The sequence below is a fragment of the Salvelinus fontinalis genome, chromosome 8 (genome assembly GCF_029448725.1).
Source record: "Salvelinus fontinalis isolate EN_2023a chromosome 8, ASM2944872v1, whole genome shotgun sequence".
Taxonomy (NCBI): domain Eukaryota; kingdom Metazoa; phylum Chordata; class Actinopteri; order Salmoniformes; family Salmonidae; genus Salvelinus; species Salvelinus fontinalis.
Genome location: NC_074672.1, coordinates 23,253,737 through 23,268,287, shown reverse-complemented (window position 1 = coordinate 23,268,287; position 14,551 = coordinate 23,253,737). Strand labels below are relative to the sequence as shown.

Sequence of the window (14,551 nt, the reverse complement as noted above, 5' to 3'; positions counted from 1 at the left end):
CACACTCTATACAAGCTCCCAGTAATTTATTGGGTAAACCACCAACGTATGGGCATCACGGCGCCTTATTCAGGGTGATAGGACTGAAATAGAGGACAGACAAATGCTTATAGACCCAACAAGTGATTGAAGTACATCTGAACGCAACTGTTAGACATTCTATTGGCATCAGAACAGTCTGTTAGTTATGGCGTAACCAGTGGTTTCGAACTCCAGTCCTCCAGTACCCCCAACAGTACACATTTCTATTGTAGCCCCAGACAAGCACACCTGATTCAAGTTGTCAACTATTCATCAGGCCCTCAATGAGTTCAATCAGGTGAGTTTGTCTGGGGCTACAACAAAAATGTGTGCTGTTGGGGGTACTGGAGGACTGGAGTTGGGAACCACTGGTCTAGAGTAACTGGCTTTGCTTAACCCAACACCATATAGCAAGACACTTGTGTTACTGTTAAAGGGATAGTTCGCCCAAATTACATATTGGTTTCCTTACCCTGTAAGCAGTCTATGGACAAGGTTTGGCAGCAATCATGTCCAAAGCATCCAAAAGTTTATACAGTTGATTGTGAAGCTCAACAAAGTCACATATAGATGATTTAAACCTGAAGCACGAAAAATTATATTATCAGTATGGGATTTGTGCCACCAGCCAGGACCCTCCTCCCCAAATCAAATGTTATTGGTCACATACACATATTTAGCAGATGTTATTGCCACTAGTACGTGTTATGGCCCAGATTCTCTCATCACATTGGCACAGCTCACTCCCACAGCTCTGGGGGGACTAAATGACAACTACACCCCCGAGCCTGAACTCCACAGTAAACACACACACACATCTGCCCTATACTGCTTGTATCTCTATTCCATAAATATACACATACATGTATTACAGCAGTGGTATTCATTTACATTTACATTTAAGTCATTTAGCAGACGCTCTTATCCAGAGCGACTTACAAATTGGTGCATTCACCTTATGATATCCAGTGGAACAACCACTTTACAATAGTGCATCTAACTCTTTTAAGGGGGGGGGGGGGGGGGTAGAAGGATTACTTTATCCTATCCTAGGTATTCCTTAAAGAGGTGGGGTTTCAGGTGTCTCCGGAAGGTGGTGATTGACTCCGCTGACCTGGCGTCGTGAGGGAGTTTGTTCCACCATTGGGGTGCCAGAGCAGCGAACAGTTTTGACTGGGCTGAGCGGGAACTGTAATTCCTCAGAGGTAGGGAGGCGAGCAGGCCAGAGGTGGATGAACAAACGTTTTGTATGCATGTATAGTGGGGAACAACGGAATTCAATTTTTATTTAAAGTGTATTTATTGCTAAAAGTAGAACCAACTCGTTTCGGCTTTTGGTCTTTCGGGTTTTTTGCTGAAAGATGCCCAAGTGTCTTTCTTTTATTGTTTAGTTATTTGGGTTTTTATTTCGGTGTTTTTGTCAATAGAAATGTACGTTTGTTTATTTGAGTGAAGGTATTTATTTAGTTTATCTGAGGAAATGGAAAAAGAGCCTAGTTCTAAAAGGATCCTCGGAAGGCAGAGGCAGGCAGCCAGAGGAGTACTGGAGCTCCCCAGACACAGGCAGACAATGAGACAGAGAGCTTCATAGAGGCCCTTTCTCTCTCTTTCCCTCTTTCTCGCTCGCCGCGGTCTCTTCTAACCCTCTTTCCCTCTCTCCAATCTTCCTCAATCTCTCTATCTGGTGACCTGGGCTCTCAGTGCTCCTTCCCGAGTCCCCAGCCAGGCTCCCAACCAATGGCCAGTCCATCTGTCCGTACGCACCCCAGCTAGGCCTTATCCCTCACACACAGTCGAACCACAGCAACATTAAACATCAGAGATGACTTCCTCTGTCCCTCTAACTACGTCACATAATTCCTCAGCAAATGAACACACTTACATTTCTTTCCACCTCCTCAAATCAATGTCACTTAGAAGCAATGTTTATTTCCCCAATGAGTCCACGATTAATACCAAACGATGAGAACCCAAAAATACATTTGCTCTCTAGTGAAGTCATTATCATAGCGTTGGAATGCCCTCAAGTCGTGTTGTATGAGCTCATGTTAAGACAGTAATGCCTCGTAGATATGGAAATATTAATGAATGTGCAGGGGTTATTATGGAAATGATGCAGAAATCTAAACCGAGGGGAGGCGAGGTAAGATGTGATTGGGCAAAAATCCAATCAGAAACACTTTCCAAGGGCTGCAAGGGGAGGGGGCGGGACTATGAGCTTGTGAAGTGGGTAGGGGGGATCTGAGAAATGCGTTTTTGATGGAGGAGCGAGGGAGGCAGCCGTGACAACCTCCCTATCCACCCTCCATCCTGCCTCCCCTCCTTCCTATGTGATCCGCACTGCAGGTACAAATGACCTGGATGTCCCCCCTACCAGTAGTACAGTATGTGGTGAGCTGCTTCTAGCAAGGCTGGCTGACCATGCCCATCTGCTGGTTGTTTACTAGGGACGGGGGGGGATCTATACAGTTACATATCGCAACATTATTTTGGACGATATTATATTGATTTGTAAATATAAAAAATATAAATGCTGTACCTGCACCAAAACTCAGGTATTTTTCATCGTATATCTTGTTCTCCATCTTTAAAAAAAATAGTGAGCCATCATGTTTTCAGCACTTTTATTTCCATGACTGATCAAACTTTTATCATGCTCTCTTGTCTCTATGCACCAGACATAATGGGAAATATGTATGGAACATCAAATCGCAAGGAAATCTCGGATTCGAATCGCAATACATGTAGAGTCATGATAATCACATTACATATCGTGTCGGCACCTAAGTATCTTGAGAATCGCAATACATATCGTATCGGCACCTAAGCATCATGATAATATCTTTTCGTGAGGTCCCTGGCAATTCCCAGCCCTTTTGTTTAGTCCCAGCCAGCTCTGCTGGTCGTGTACAGTAATGCGTCTGAAACAGATGAGTGTGTTAATGAGGGCTGCAATTAGCACCACTTTGTTGCTATCATAAATAATGCTGCATTAAACCCCCTTATTGCACTCCGCAGCAGAAATAATTTAACTATGCATCCTCTGACCGTGCTTTTACTGTACACTACTGTAATTACTTACACTAAACGGTTACCCAGTCAAGAGTCGACACTCAAATGTCTAATCTGCTGTTTAGTAGTGGTCATTTCAATTTTTCTTGAAGAATATAATTTATAGATGCCTCATGACATTTAAAATTATTTAACAGTAACTTGGAGATGCAAACGCTTCATGTTGACATTAGATTATTAAAAATGAGATGCAAGTTAAAAACAACTGACTAATGGGAAAGAGCCTGCCTGTCTGCAGTGGCCCGAGAACTGAATAATACTGTACAGGCCAGGGCTAAGGGACTGGGGCACTGACTAAGGTCTGTTGAGTTCAATTTCACACGCCATAAAGCAGCCGGCGCAGAGGATGGACACGGACAGCCCTGCTTTACAGCCAGCCAGCCCCTCGACGGACTGCAATATCAGAACCCAGTGCTTGAATAACAAAGCAGGATTATTCAATACACCCGTCCTATTCGTCCTCAAAGCCCCAGCTCAGTCTCTCCACCACCACCTCTCACTTTGCACACTATGGAGATTGGCGAAAGTAAGGGGAAGTAGTTATAGAAAACATTTTGTGGCACGAATATGTGGTGTGGATTAGAGTGAATTATGATGAGTGCTTGAGGAAGATTTATCTGAGTGTGGGAATGGTGGAGGAAGTGACTGATGGTAGAGTGAGATGTATGACGGGGGAGGAGGTGGGTGTTAGGAATGAGCAACGGCAATCCTTTAATGCAAGTTCAGCCGAGAGCTGAAGGTCAATGCTGTTCAGAGCTGCTACTCCTTAGTAAAACGCTTAGCACTGCCTAATGGAAATCCCTGACCCATGTTGGGGCTCGCTGGCTGTGTCATTTCCTTTCCTTCTTATGACGGCTTAGTTCTAGCTCCTGAAACAGCTGTCTGTGCCATCATCCAAATGCCCCTTAAGCTACCGATGTGACACATTGACCTACGTCACAACACAGTCTCTCTGATTCCAGGGTTTCCGTATGTGTGTGTGTGTGTGTGTGTGTGTGTGTGTGTGTGTGTGTGTGTGTGTGTGTGTGTGTGTGTGTGTGTGTGTGTGTGTGTGTGATTATAATCCATAAAGCACTCTTCTGTCCCCAAGGCACGAAACATGTACATTATATGAGTAGTGCACTATATAACCCATCTGAACCCAAGGCTATTTGTTTCCACAGGGCCACGGAGAAGATCTTGGCTCGGGCGCGTCAGCTGGTGGACGTCAAGAAGGAGGACGGTTTCTCAGCTCTGCACCTGGCCGCCCTCAACAACCACCGAGACGTGGCCGAGATCCTTGTAAAAGAAGTAAGGAACGGGGCTAAAAAGAGGTTTCCCCCAGCCTGTATATCTTTCTGTCTCCCCTTCGCTCTCTTCTCCCCAGAGTTATGAAGGAGACCTCCTCCTGGTGGCTGTTAACAGATATGACATGTTTGGTTGTGGAGCAGCTAGAAGAGTTGTTGTTTCCATGCAACACTTTCAACGCTTAAAATAACTTTCCAAGAAACTTTCCTTAATTCTCCATTGACAGCATCCTTTGAAACTGGGACAGAAATGCCATACTAAACATTACAAGTACTAGAACAATTGTGCTGTTGGAAAAAATCCCTCCTTGCAAACCAAACAGCCAATAATATAGGTCTACACATAGGCTAGGCCTACTGTCAATTAAAGTTGCATAAACGTTACTTCAAGTTAAACTTCGACAATATTATAAATATTAGTTTAAGTGCTCCCGCAGCAGCACTTACAATAATCAGGAACAAAAAATAAATGAATGATGAGTCTGTATTTTCAATAGCTTAGAAATTTGGCATTTATATAAAAGTCAACAACAATCGGATAAAACAAATTAATATTTTGCTTATAACATTCTTTATAACACTTAAATGAACATTGGGCTAAAAACGAATAGGCCCATTTATAGCCCAAAAGGGCTATGCCTTTTGCCTATCGAACTGTAAAAATACTAGATATACAATCAGATAAAAAAAAAATATTATTTGGAACTTTCTTTATAACACTTAAAAACGAATGAACATTGGCTTATCCCAAAAAAATAAAAATAGGCCTATTAGGATATGCCTTTCTCCTATCTAACTGTACAAATCTTAAAATAAGAACTACAAGTAACAAAATAAATAAAGTAGCCTAAACAAAATAATATATTTTAGCCTATCCTATAGGCTATGTCTTTCGAATAAGATGCATCTGGATTTGAATTTAGGCTACATTTAAAATTATATAAAAAAGTTCTATGAGGAACCATTAGGTCTAGTTGTTTTTACCATGTCTTAGGCCTAAAGACCTAAATGTTTCTGACAAGAAACACAAGCATATTAACTTTTTTCTGCCCCAGAAAAGTGAACTCAGCCATTTGTCCTTAATATTGTATTCTTCCAGCCAATTGACCCCTCCGTGCACAATCTTAGTACAGTACAGCATAATAGGAACACAACAGCACAGTAAAATACTTACAGATACCAGGCAGTCACAGGACAGTAACATAAAAAGCAAACGCATACAATCTAACATCTGTACCTTCTTCATCTGTACCTACCTTCATTGTTTAAATGACAGCAATACCTAAAGATGATCACAAAGTTATATTAAATCAACGTGTAACTTTACGCTTCAAAACGAGCACACCAACTAACTTTCCCTCACCCCTCACCCACCCTCTCTCAGGGCCGCTGCGACATCAACATCCGCAACAACCGCAACCAGACGCCGTTGCAGCTGGCGGTGACGCAGGGCCACGGGGACTTGGTGCAGCTGCTAGTGGCCGAGGGTGCCGACGTCAACGTGGAGGACGAGGACGGGGACACGGCCATGCACGTGGCCCTCAGCCGCCCGCAGCTGACCAATGCCAAGCTCATCCCGGCCACCTCCAGCACCACAACCACCACGCAGGAGAGAGGAGAGGGGGGCCCGGGCTCATCATCGTCCTCGCTCTACTGTCAGGTAGGACTGTGAGGAGAGGTGTGATCCTTCTTGATTAGTCAGGAATTCCTGCATTTCTAGCATTGTCCTCCATTCATATACATTTGAAACTGACCTATCCCCTAGCCAAAATCCTGCTTTTCCTAGAATGGTGAACACAGCGATCAGACTAGTTCTTCTATGTTGTCCTGATCACATCCTTAACCGGGTAGCCTGGTCCCAGATGTGCTTTAGCCAAACTCCTCTGACTTTTGTTCACAATGGTAGCCAATGGCGTTGGCTAAAGCACATAAAGATGGAGACCAGGCCAGGAGAAGGATGGTGTGAGATCTTCTCCCCCTTCTTCATATACAGTGGGGAGAACAAGTATTTGATACACTGCCGATTTTGCAGGTTTTCCTACTTACAAAGCATGTAGAGGTCTGTAATTTTTTATCATAGGTACACTTCAACTGTGAGAGACGGAATCTAAAACAAAAATCCAGAAAATCACATTGTATGATTTTTAAGTAATTAATTTGCATTTTATTGCATGACATAAGTATTTGATCACCTACCAACCAGTAAGGATTCCGGCTCTCACAGACCTGTTAGTTTTTCTTTAAGAGGCCCTCCTGTTCTCCACTCATTACCTGTATTAACTGCACCTGTTTGAACTCGTTACCTGTATAAAAGACACCTGTCCACACACTCAATCAAACAGACTCCAACCTCTCCACAATGGCCAAGACCAGAAAGCTGTGTAAGGACATCAGGGATAAAATTGTAGACCTGCACAAGGCTGGGATGGGCTACAGGACAATAGGCAAGCAGCTTGGTGAGAAGGCAACAACTGTTGGCGCAATTATTAGAAAATGGAAGAAGTTCAAGATGACGGTCAACCACCCTCGGTCTGGGGCTCCATGCAAGATCTCACCTCGTGGGGCATCAATGATCATGAGGAAGGTGAGGGATCAACCCAGAACAACACGGCAGGACCTGGTCAATGACCTGAAGAGAGCTGGGACCACAGTCTCAAAGAAAACCATTAGTAACACACTACGCCGTCATGGATTAAAATCCTGCAGCGCACGCAAGGTCCCCCTGCTCAAGCCAGCGCATGTCCAGGCCCGTCTGAAGTTTGCCAATGACCATCTGGATGATCCAGAGGAGGAATGGGAGAAGGTCATGTGGTCTGATGAGACAAAAATAGAGCTTTTTGGTCTAAACTCCACTCGCTGTGTTTGGAGGAAGAAGAAGGATGAGTACAACCCCAAGAACACCATCCCAACCGTGAAGCATGGAGGTGGAAACATCATTCTTTGGGGATGCTTTTCTGCAAAGGGGACAGGACGACTGCACCGTATTGAGGGGAGGATGGATGGGGCCATGTATCGCAAGATCTTGGCCAACAACCTCCTTCCCTCAGTAAGAGCATTGAAGATGGGTCATGGCTGGGTCTTCCAGCATGACAACGACCCGAAACACACAGCCAGGGCAACTAAGGAGTGGCTCCGTAAGAAGCATCTCAAGGTCCTGGAGTGGCCTAGCCAGTCTCCAGACCTGAACCCAATAGAAAATCTTTGGAGGGTGCTGAAAGTCCGTATTGCCCAGCGACTGCCTCGGAGGAGGAGTGGGCCAAAATCCCTGCTGCAGTGTGTGCAAACCTGATCAAGAACTACAGGAAATGTATGATCTCTGTAATAGCAAACAAAGGTTTCTGTACCAAATATTAAGTTCTGCTTTTCTGATGTATCAAATACTTATGTCATGCAATTTAAATGCAAATTAATTACTTCAAAATCATACAATGTGATTCTCGATTTTTGTTTTAGATTCCGTCTCTCACAGTTGAAGTGTACCTATGATAAAAATGACAGACCTCTACATGCTTTGTAAGTAGGAAAACCTGCAAAATCGGCAGTGTATCCAATACTTGTTCTTCCCACTGTAGGCACAATCACTCCTCACCTCTATTCAAAAAATGTGTTCCTTCTATTAGCTAGGTAGGTTATTGGGAATTAATTCTCTTTTACAATATGGACAAGGTAACAACAGAGCCTTGTATGACTGCACCCCCAGGTAGGTGCAACAGATTGTTGGTGGAAGGAATTAGTTACCCCCCAATAACTGCACAATTACAACATAAAGCACTGTTATTTTGAGAAGAGCTTTATGTAAATGAAAATCATCAGCATTGTGTTCTAGCTGCCACTGCCGAAGGGCATCCTCTCATATCGGCACGACCTCAAACACTGCAGCGCTCAAACAATGCTGGCCAACCGCCAAGCCTTTTTTGGGGCTTGGTGGATGGATGGGGTAAACAAACACAAACACACATGCACATCTCAAGGTGGCCAGTCTTAGTACCCTGTATTCACATTGTCAGCAAAGGAGGGGGGGGTTCTGGATTTGTTCAGCTGGGGTGCATTGGGTTTAGTGACAACACACCCTTGTGGTACTCTAGTCTGTGTATGAGGACCAGACATGCCCTTTGAATTTAGTAAACAGGTGTGCAGCTTGCATCTCTGACATGCCACTGATTACTATAATTAATAGAAGATTATTGATGAATTTATACTAATGATCAATTACTAGCTTTAGTGTAATCTTATGTCCCCAGTAATCTTGGTGTGGTTGTTGTGCACTGTACTGTCTGTCTCTCTCTGCTATATCTTATGTGTGCGGCTTTCAAGCTCACTTATGTGATTCCTTTAATTTACCAGATTAAAGGCTCATCAGAACTCAATTCTCTTTCTTCTTCCCCTCCCTCTTCATGTCTCCTGTGTAGCTGAGCAGCTCGGGGCTGATGGGTAACACGGAGCTGAGCGTGGGTGCGGCCATCGCCTGTTTCCTGGCACAGGAGGGCGCCGACATCAACTATGCGAACCACAAGGGCAAGAGCCCCCTGGACTTGGTGGCGGATACAGCCGTGCTGCAGCTCATCAAGAGCTTCTCCGAGAAGTACCGGTACATACAGCAGCCAGTGACTATTATAACAACACCTCTCACACTCCTCACTCCGATGGCTCAGCCTGGAGATTAATGCCCCAATCAGACATAAATGGGCTTTAAAATAAGTGATAAAGAAAAGACCAGAACAAATAACTAACCAAAAGAAAGAAGATAGGATTTGTCCTCTAATCATACAGTATGTGTACCAAATCAGTCTTCCATCCATCCGTTCCTTTTAGGTTGCAGCGGCTGCAGGCCATCACGTGTGGCACGTCACTGAGCAGCACCAGCCTACGGCGGGTCCACACAACGCCCAACACCATGACCAACCTGGCCATGCCTGCCCTGCCGGGGCCCAGCGAGTGCCTCATCTGCTCCGAGCTGGCCCTGCTCGTCCTCTTCTGCCCCTGCCAGCACATTGTTGCCTGCGAAGGTAGATGGATAGTGTACAGAGCTCGACATTAAGGCTTGTCCGGGGCAATAAAAAAATAGTCGGACAACCAGAATATAGATTTCAGTTGTCTAAATGGACAAGTAAAAAATTACAATATCAAACAATTAGTCGAATCAGAATTGGATAAGGCAGCGGCGATGCTGCAGTGCACAGCAGGGCGTACATGGTTGACATTCTCAGTAAATTGCCTATATCCAACACTCCAGTGTCTTATTGTTGTAGGATCCCAAATGTTCTATTTTCTCTCCATTTGACATGAATATGACTTGGCCTATTAAGTCACTCTTTCAGTTTAATGCATGCTAGATCTGTCTTGCCCTGCAATTTCATGATCAAAGAATAAATTAGTCATCTCAGAAAGTTTTACATTGTTTAAGATGAGGCCTAAGGTAATAATGAGAGCTAGAAGAATCAATAGCAAGATATAAAGATCAAATTAGAAATTTGAAAAAACTTTAGTTGCGAGGTCAGAAAAAAAATCCTTCCTTGCCATTGCAACCCAATGACCAAAAGCCTAATCCTAATAACTGAAATATCATAAAAGCATTAAGACAAATTAAAGTTATGAAGAGTATTTTCCAAACTATTCCAATAAAGTGTTTAATGTCCTAAAGTTGCAGCTTTTAAATGGGAATAATTATGAACGTCGGAGTCTATGCTATTCTCATTCACAGATTTATTTTAAATTACAAATATTTTAGGCCACAAGAAGTGAAATTGAGCAAACGATACCAAAATAGAAAAATCTAATGAGGAATCAAAAGAAATAGGCTACAGCTGAGGAAAGCTTATGAAAGAAATTCCCAGTTGGCCCAGGCCTATTGCCATATTATTCTAGCAATGTGCAACCTACCTACAACACAGAGTAGCCTAGGCCTAATAAGAAAGGAGGAGGCAAAAATGCAAATCCGTTTATAATTATCCAGTTCTGAGGACAGCAGAGTTGCTCTGCAGCCCATGATGATTTACAACCCATCTCAAGACGCACAGCCAGCGAGGCTCGTTGCCCGTGTCACTCGCTCCATCTGCACGCTTCAGTACACACGGATAGACAGATAGGCCTAGGCTACTACACGTCTCCTTCGTGCCACAGCTACACCAGAGTGGAATAGGCTATTCGAAAAGATTTGTCTCCACTAAATATATTTGGTCAATGTCATGATTGCTCTTGTCCCTCCCGTAGCATGCCAGCCAAATGTGTAGCGGTCATCTTTCTTTTTATCTATTTTTTTGTAGATTATTTTGGATGGTCGCTAGGGGACAATAATATTGTCTATGGCAGGGGTGTCAAACTCATTCCATGGAGAGCCAAGTGTCTGCTAGTTTTTGGTTTTATCTTTCAATTAAGACCTAGACAACCAGGTGAGAGGAGTTCCTTACTAATCAGTGACTTTTATTCAATCAATTAATTACAAAGGAGAAGCAAAAACCCGAAGACACTCGGACCTCCATGGAACGACTTTGACATGTAGTCTATGGGCAAGCTTAGAAAATTATTTCAGATTCCTCCTATGTACTTTACTCATTTTCAGTCACCATTTTGGCCGATGGTGTTAGGGACCTTTTTTTGTTGGGACAAGTGACTTCAGCTTTCGGACAAGTAAAAATATCAGTCCTACTTGTCAGAAGGGTAAGTGGCAAAAAAAATAATGTCAAGCCCTGGTGTGGGTGCCCTGTGATGGTGTGTGTGGTGGGGGGGGGGGGCGGCATCTGGAGCATTAAGGATAGTCCTGGACTAAAATGGATCCATTGAAAGTGGTTTTAGTCCAGGACTAGGTTTAGTCTGTGTCTGGAGAAACTGGCCTTTGATGTTCCCACAATTGTACTCGGTACCTTATTTTAGGTTTGAGGTCTTGATGTTTGGGATCTGAGGTAACTCCTTGTGCTTCTCCCTAATCTCTCCACAGAGTGTGCTCATCGAATGAAGAAATGCATCAAATGCCAGGTCACGATCACCAAGAAAATAAGACAAGGTAATGATACCACAGATGAGTAGAAGGCCTGTCTTGTTTTCAGATTTTTATTGATGTGTGTCGGGGAGGAGCATTGGTAGAAATGGATAAATAGAAGATGTCCGGGTCATACTAATACTAGTACAGATCACAATACCGTGTGATGTTGAAGTGAATGATGTGCATCCCCTTCCTCTCCCTCCAGACCAGACAGAGGTGGACTGCAGCCCGGGCTCGGAGAACTCCGAGCAGCACAACCTGCTGGAGCAGCTGCAGTCACGCTACCGCCAAATGGAGGAGCGCATCACCTGCCCCATCTGCATCGACAACCATATCAAGCTGGTTTTCCAGTGCGGCCACGCCTCCTGCATCGACTGCAGCGCCGCCCTCAAGACCTGCCCCATCTGCAGGCAGACCATCCGGGAGCGCATCCAGCTCTTCGTCTGAACCAGACCCTCCTCCTTTCTTCCTCTCTTCCCCTCCCCCTCGGAGTTGCCCAGTCAGTCTGCTCCTCAGTCCTTTGGGATTAGCCACTCGATCGTCCATCCTGGCTCAGCTGCTGTGCTTTGTTGTGTTCCATTACGTGACGTGCACCAGGGTTCCCAGCAGTGTCAATGAGCTGGATGTGGTTGTACTGACTTGATTTTTTTGTTTTGTTGTTGCCTGTTTTTTCATGGAAAAAATCCAGTCATGGCCCCTGAAATGCTCGTCAATGCTTTGTCCGTGGCTCCCAGTGTGTAGCGGCCGCAGCGGGTTGCGTCAGGAGGAGGCAGTAGTGCTGCAAGCTCCATTCCCATTGGTCCACATGGAGGACATCCCTACGAACCAGGGAGGAAGTCCCTCTGAATAGTCCCTCACCTGTGCTGCTCTAAGAGGATGTCTGTTACTCCCTGTTAGATTGCATCCCACCCTGTTCCCCCTATTTGCCTGTCTTGCCTACCCTGTTTACAAGGCTGCAGAGAACTGGCTGATGTCTCCCTGTCTTGAATCCGGTGTATTATGTTTGCTCTCCTTCGTATGAAACTCTTTGTTATCAGTGTTAGTCTCCTGAGGGTGATGGTATAACTAAAGGCTCCTCTGTATAGCCCCTCCCGCTTGCCGTACGTACGCAAGGGGAAAATACACACTTTATATATGCATGAGTATATGCATATTCTAAGCTGAAGACTGTGTTGTGGGTTTGGTTAGATGTGTGGTTTTAAAAGTACCAGTAATTAGTACTGAGGTATTTATGTCTAAATGTGTTTCTATTTAGCTAAAGTCATATTATTTTTGGTGTTTGCTCAGTAAAAAAAGGATTTCTGCTGAAATTTCACCCAAGCCTATGTCCTTCTCTACTCAGGGTCCTGATTCATTGAAATACTTCTAGTATCAAAAAGGTTACGGAATGTTTTTTTTTGTCAACCCTTTTTACGTTGGAGCCATCTGACAATTTGATGTGTGTTCATTAAGGGACTTGTAGTTGATGTCTCATAACACAACAGCTAGAGCTTTTATAGCAGAATAGACCTGTGGATAAGTTCACTTTGGTCCAACATACCTTTCCTGCTTTAGGTATAAAATTCATGTTTAAATTACACCATCGTAGAGAGTGGTTTGCGTGCTGCTTTAAAGGAAAGACTTTGTCAGATGACGCAGTGCAACTAATTTTCATTATACCATCACCCAGATACCCATTGGCTTTGTTCTTTATAGATATGTATCAAAACCATAATCGAAGCCTGTGTCTGTTGTTCATCTGAACCTGAGCGTCTGTCCTACTCCTCAGTGTGTAGTGTTGTACTACACAGCGAGTGCATTAGCCGCCCACAGACCCGCTTGCTAGCATCATCACACTCAGGCTCAGCCCATTTGGTGGTGCAGAGATGTTTGTCATTATGTTTAGGTCTACTTTGGACTCTTTTTGGACAGAATGACTTTTGACTTCTGGAGGCCTTTGTGTCCTCTAAATAGAGGAAGAACACTGATACTGTACATGATGATGAATCAATCCTCCCAATACAGAACAGGAAGGATTATTGATCAAGCGAGGTGTGTGAACTTCTACCAAAGCTGAGCCAGAAAAATAATTAGCATGTATTTGCTTTTTCTTTCTTATTTCGTCACAATGTGGAATTTTGGCAGCCTTTGCACTCTGTTTTCTTGTCATGTATATTTTTTTCTCTCAAACAGATGTCTTTGTAAACATTTAATAATTGTTAATTGTGCACCTGTTTCACATCATAGTCATCCTACCTGGAAGAAACCCTCCCCAATCTGTGTTTGGCAAAGCATTTTGGATTGTACTTTATCGTTAATCATCCTTTGTAATGTTTGGTTTGTTTTCCGAAGGGCTTATGCATTAAAAAAAATTATCTATTTTAATCTTCTATTTCATTTTTCTATTGTAAACTTCCAGTGACAGGAGTTTTGTAACATTAGATCCCAACTTTGGGAGAGCCAATTAAGATGTACATTTGAATGTCAGAAAAATGTAACCTGCATACTCTGCCTTGTAAAGCTGCATGGGAGAGAGGAAAGTAAGGTTTACTCAAAGTACTACTAACGTTACACCAGTGCCAAATCTTCAAAAGGATGTGCGTGGCTCTGGTAAAAGGTGGTGCACTACATAGGGAATAGGATGTCATTTGAGACGGTGCTTCTGATTAACAACTGATATTAAAGAATTCTGATCCAAAGTATATCAATCAAAAAAAATGTGGAGCCCAAACATACATTTTTTTTAGTCATGAATATAGCGAGCATTTCTGATTGAATGAATTAGAATCAAATATTGTCATCTGGGGTCATGTGAGTAGTCTCTGTGCACAGGTAAAGGTAATACTACTTTAGAAGAGCCAGGAGGTTTTGAAATATACCACTAGAGGTTTGCGATGAGAAGTACATACATAATATTTAAGCAACAAATGTTACTATTGGTGTGTGTACAGCACTTGGAGTTCTTGTTGGCCTTACTGTCCATTCTTATGTTCATGTTTTTTTTTCAGTTGTACTCTGTACAAAAATATTTTGCAATAAATATGGAACTGTTTTATAAGGATTGTGTTCTGTGCTTAAGTCACTGTCTCCTCCCAACATGTAATTGGCATGTCACCCATCTAACTTGAAATATGTTTATCCAACTCAAATAGTATATTCATGTTTTCTAACTCAAATTTAGTTTACTCACAATAAGTGTAAATTGGGGTAATTT

At 43.4% G+C, this 14,551-nt stretch overlaps 1 protein-coding gene across 1 annotated transcript in view; it reads left to right on the top strand.

Moving 5' to 3' along the window:
* The window catches only part of LOC129860884 (E3 ubiquitin-protein ligase MIB2-like), a 63,760-nt gene extending 49,365 nt beyond the window's left edge, over positions 1–14,395 (top strand). The window contains 6 exon segments of the mRNA XM_055931766.1: positions 4,257–4,383; positions 5,764–6,039; positions 8,789–8,967; positions 9,192–9,385; positions 11,314–11,379; positions 11,564–14,395. Of these exon segments, the coding sequence (XP_055787741.1) occupies positions 4,257–4,383; positions 5,764–6,039; positions 8,789–8,967; positions 9,192–9,385; positions 11,314–11,379; positions 11,564–11,805 (1,084 nt within the window). The 3' untranslated portion in view covers positions 11,806–14,395.
* The last annotated feature ends 156 nt before the right edge of the window (positions 14,396–14,551 follow it).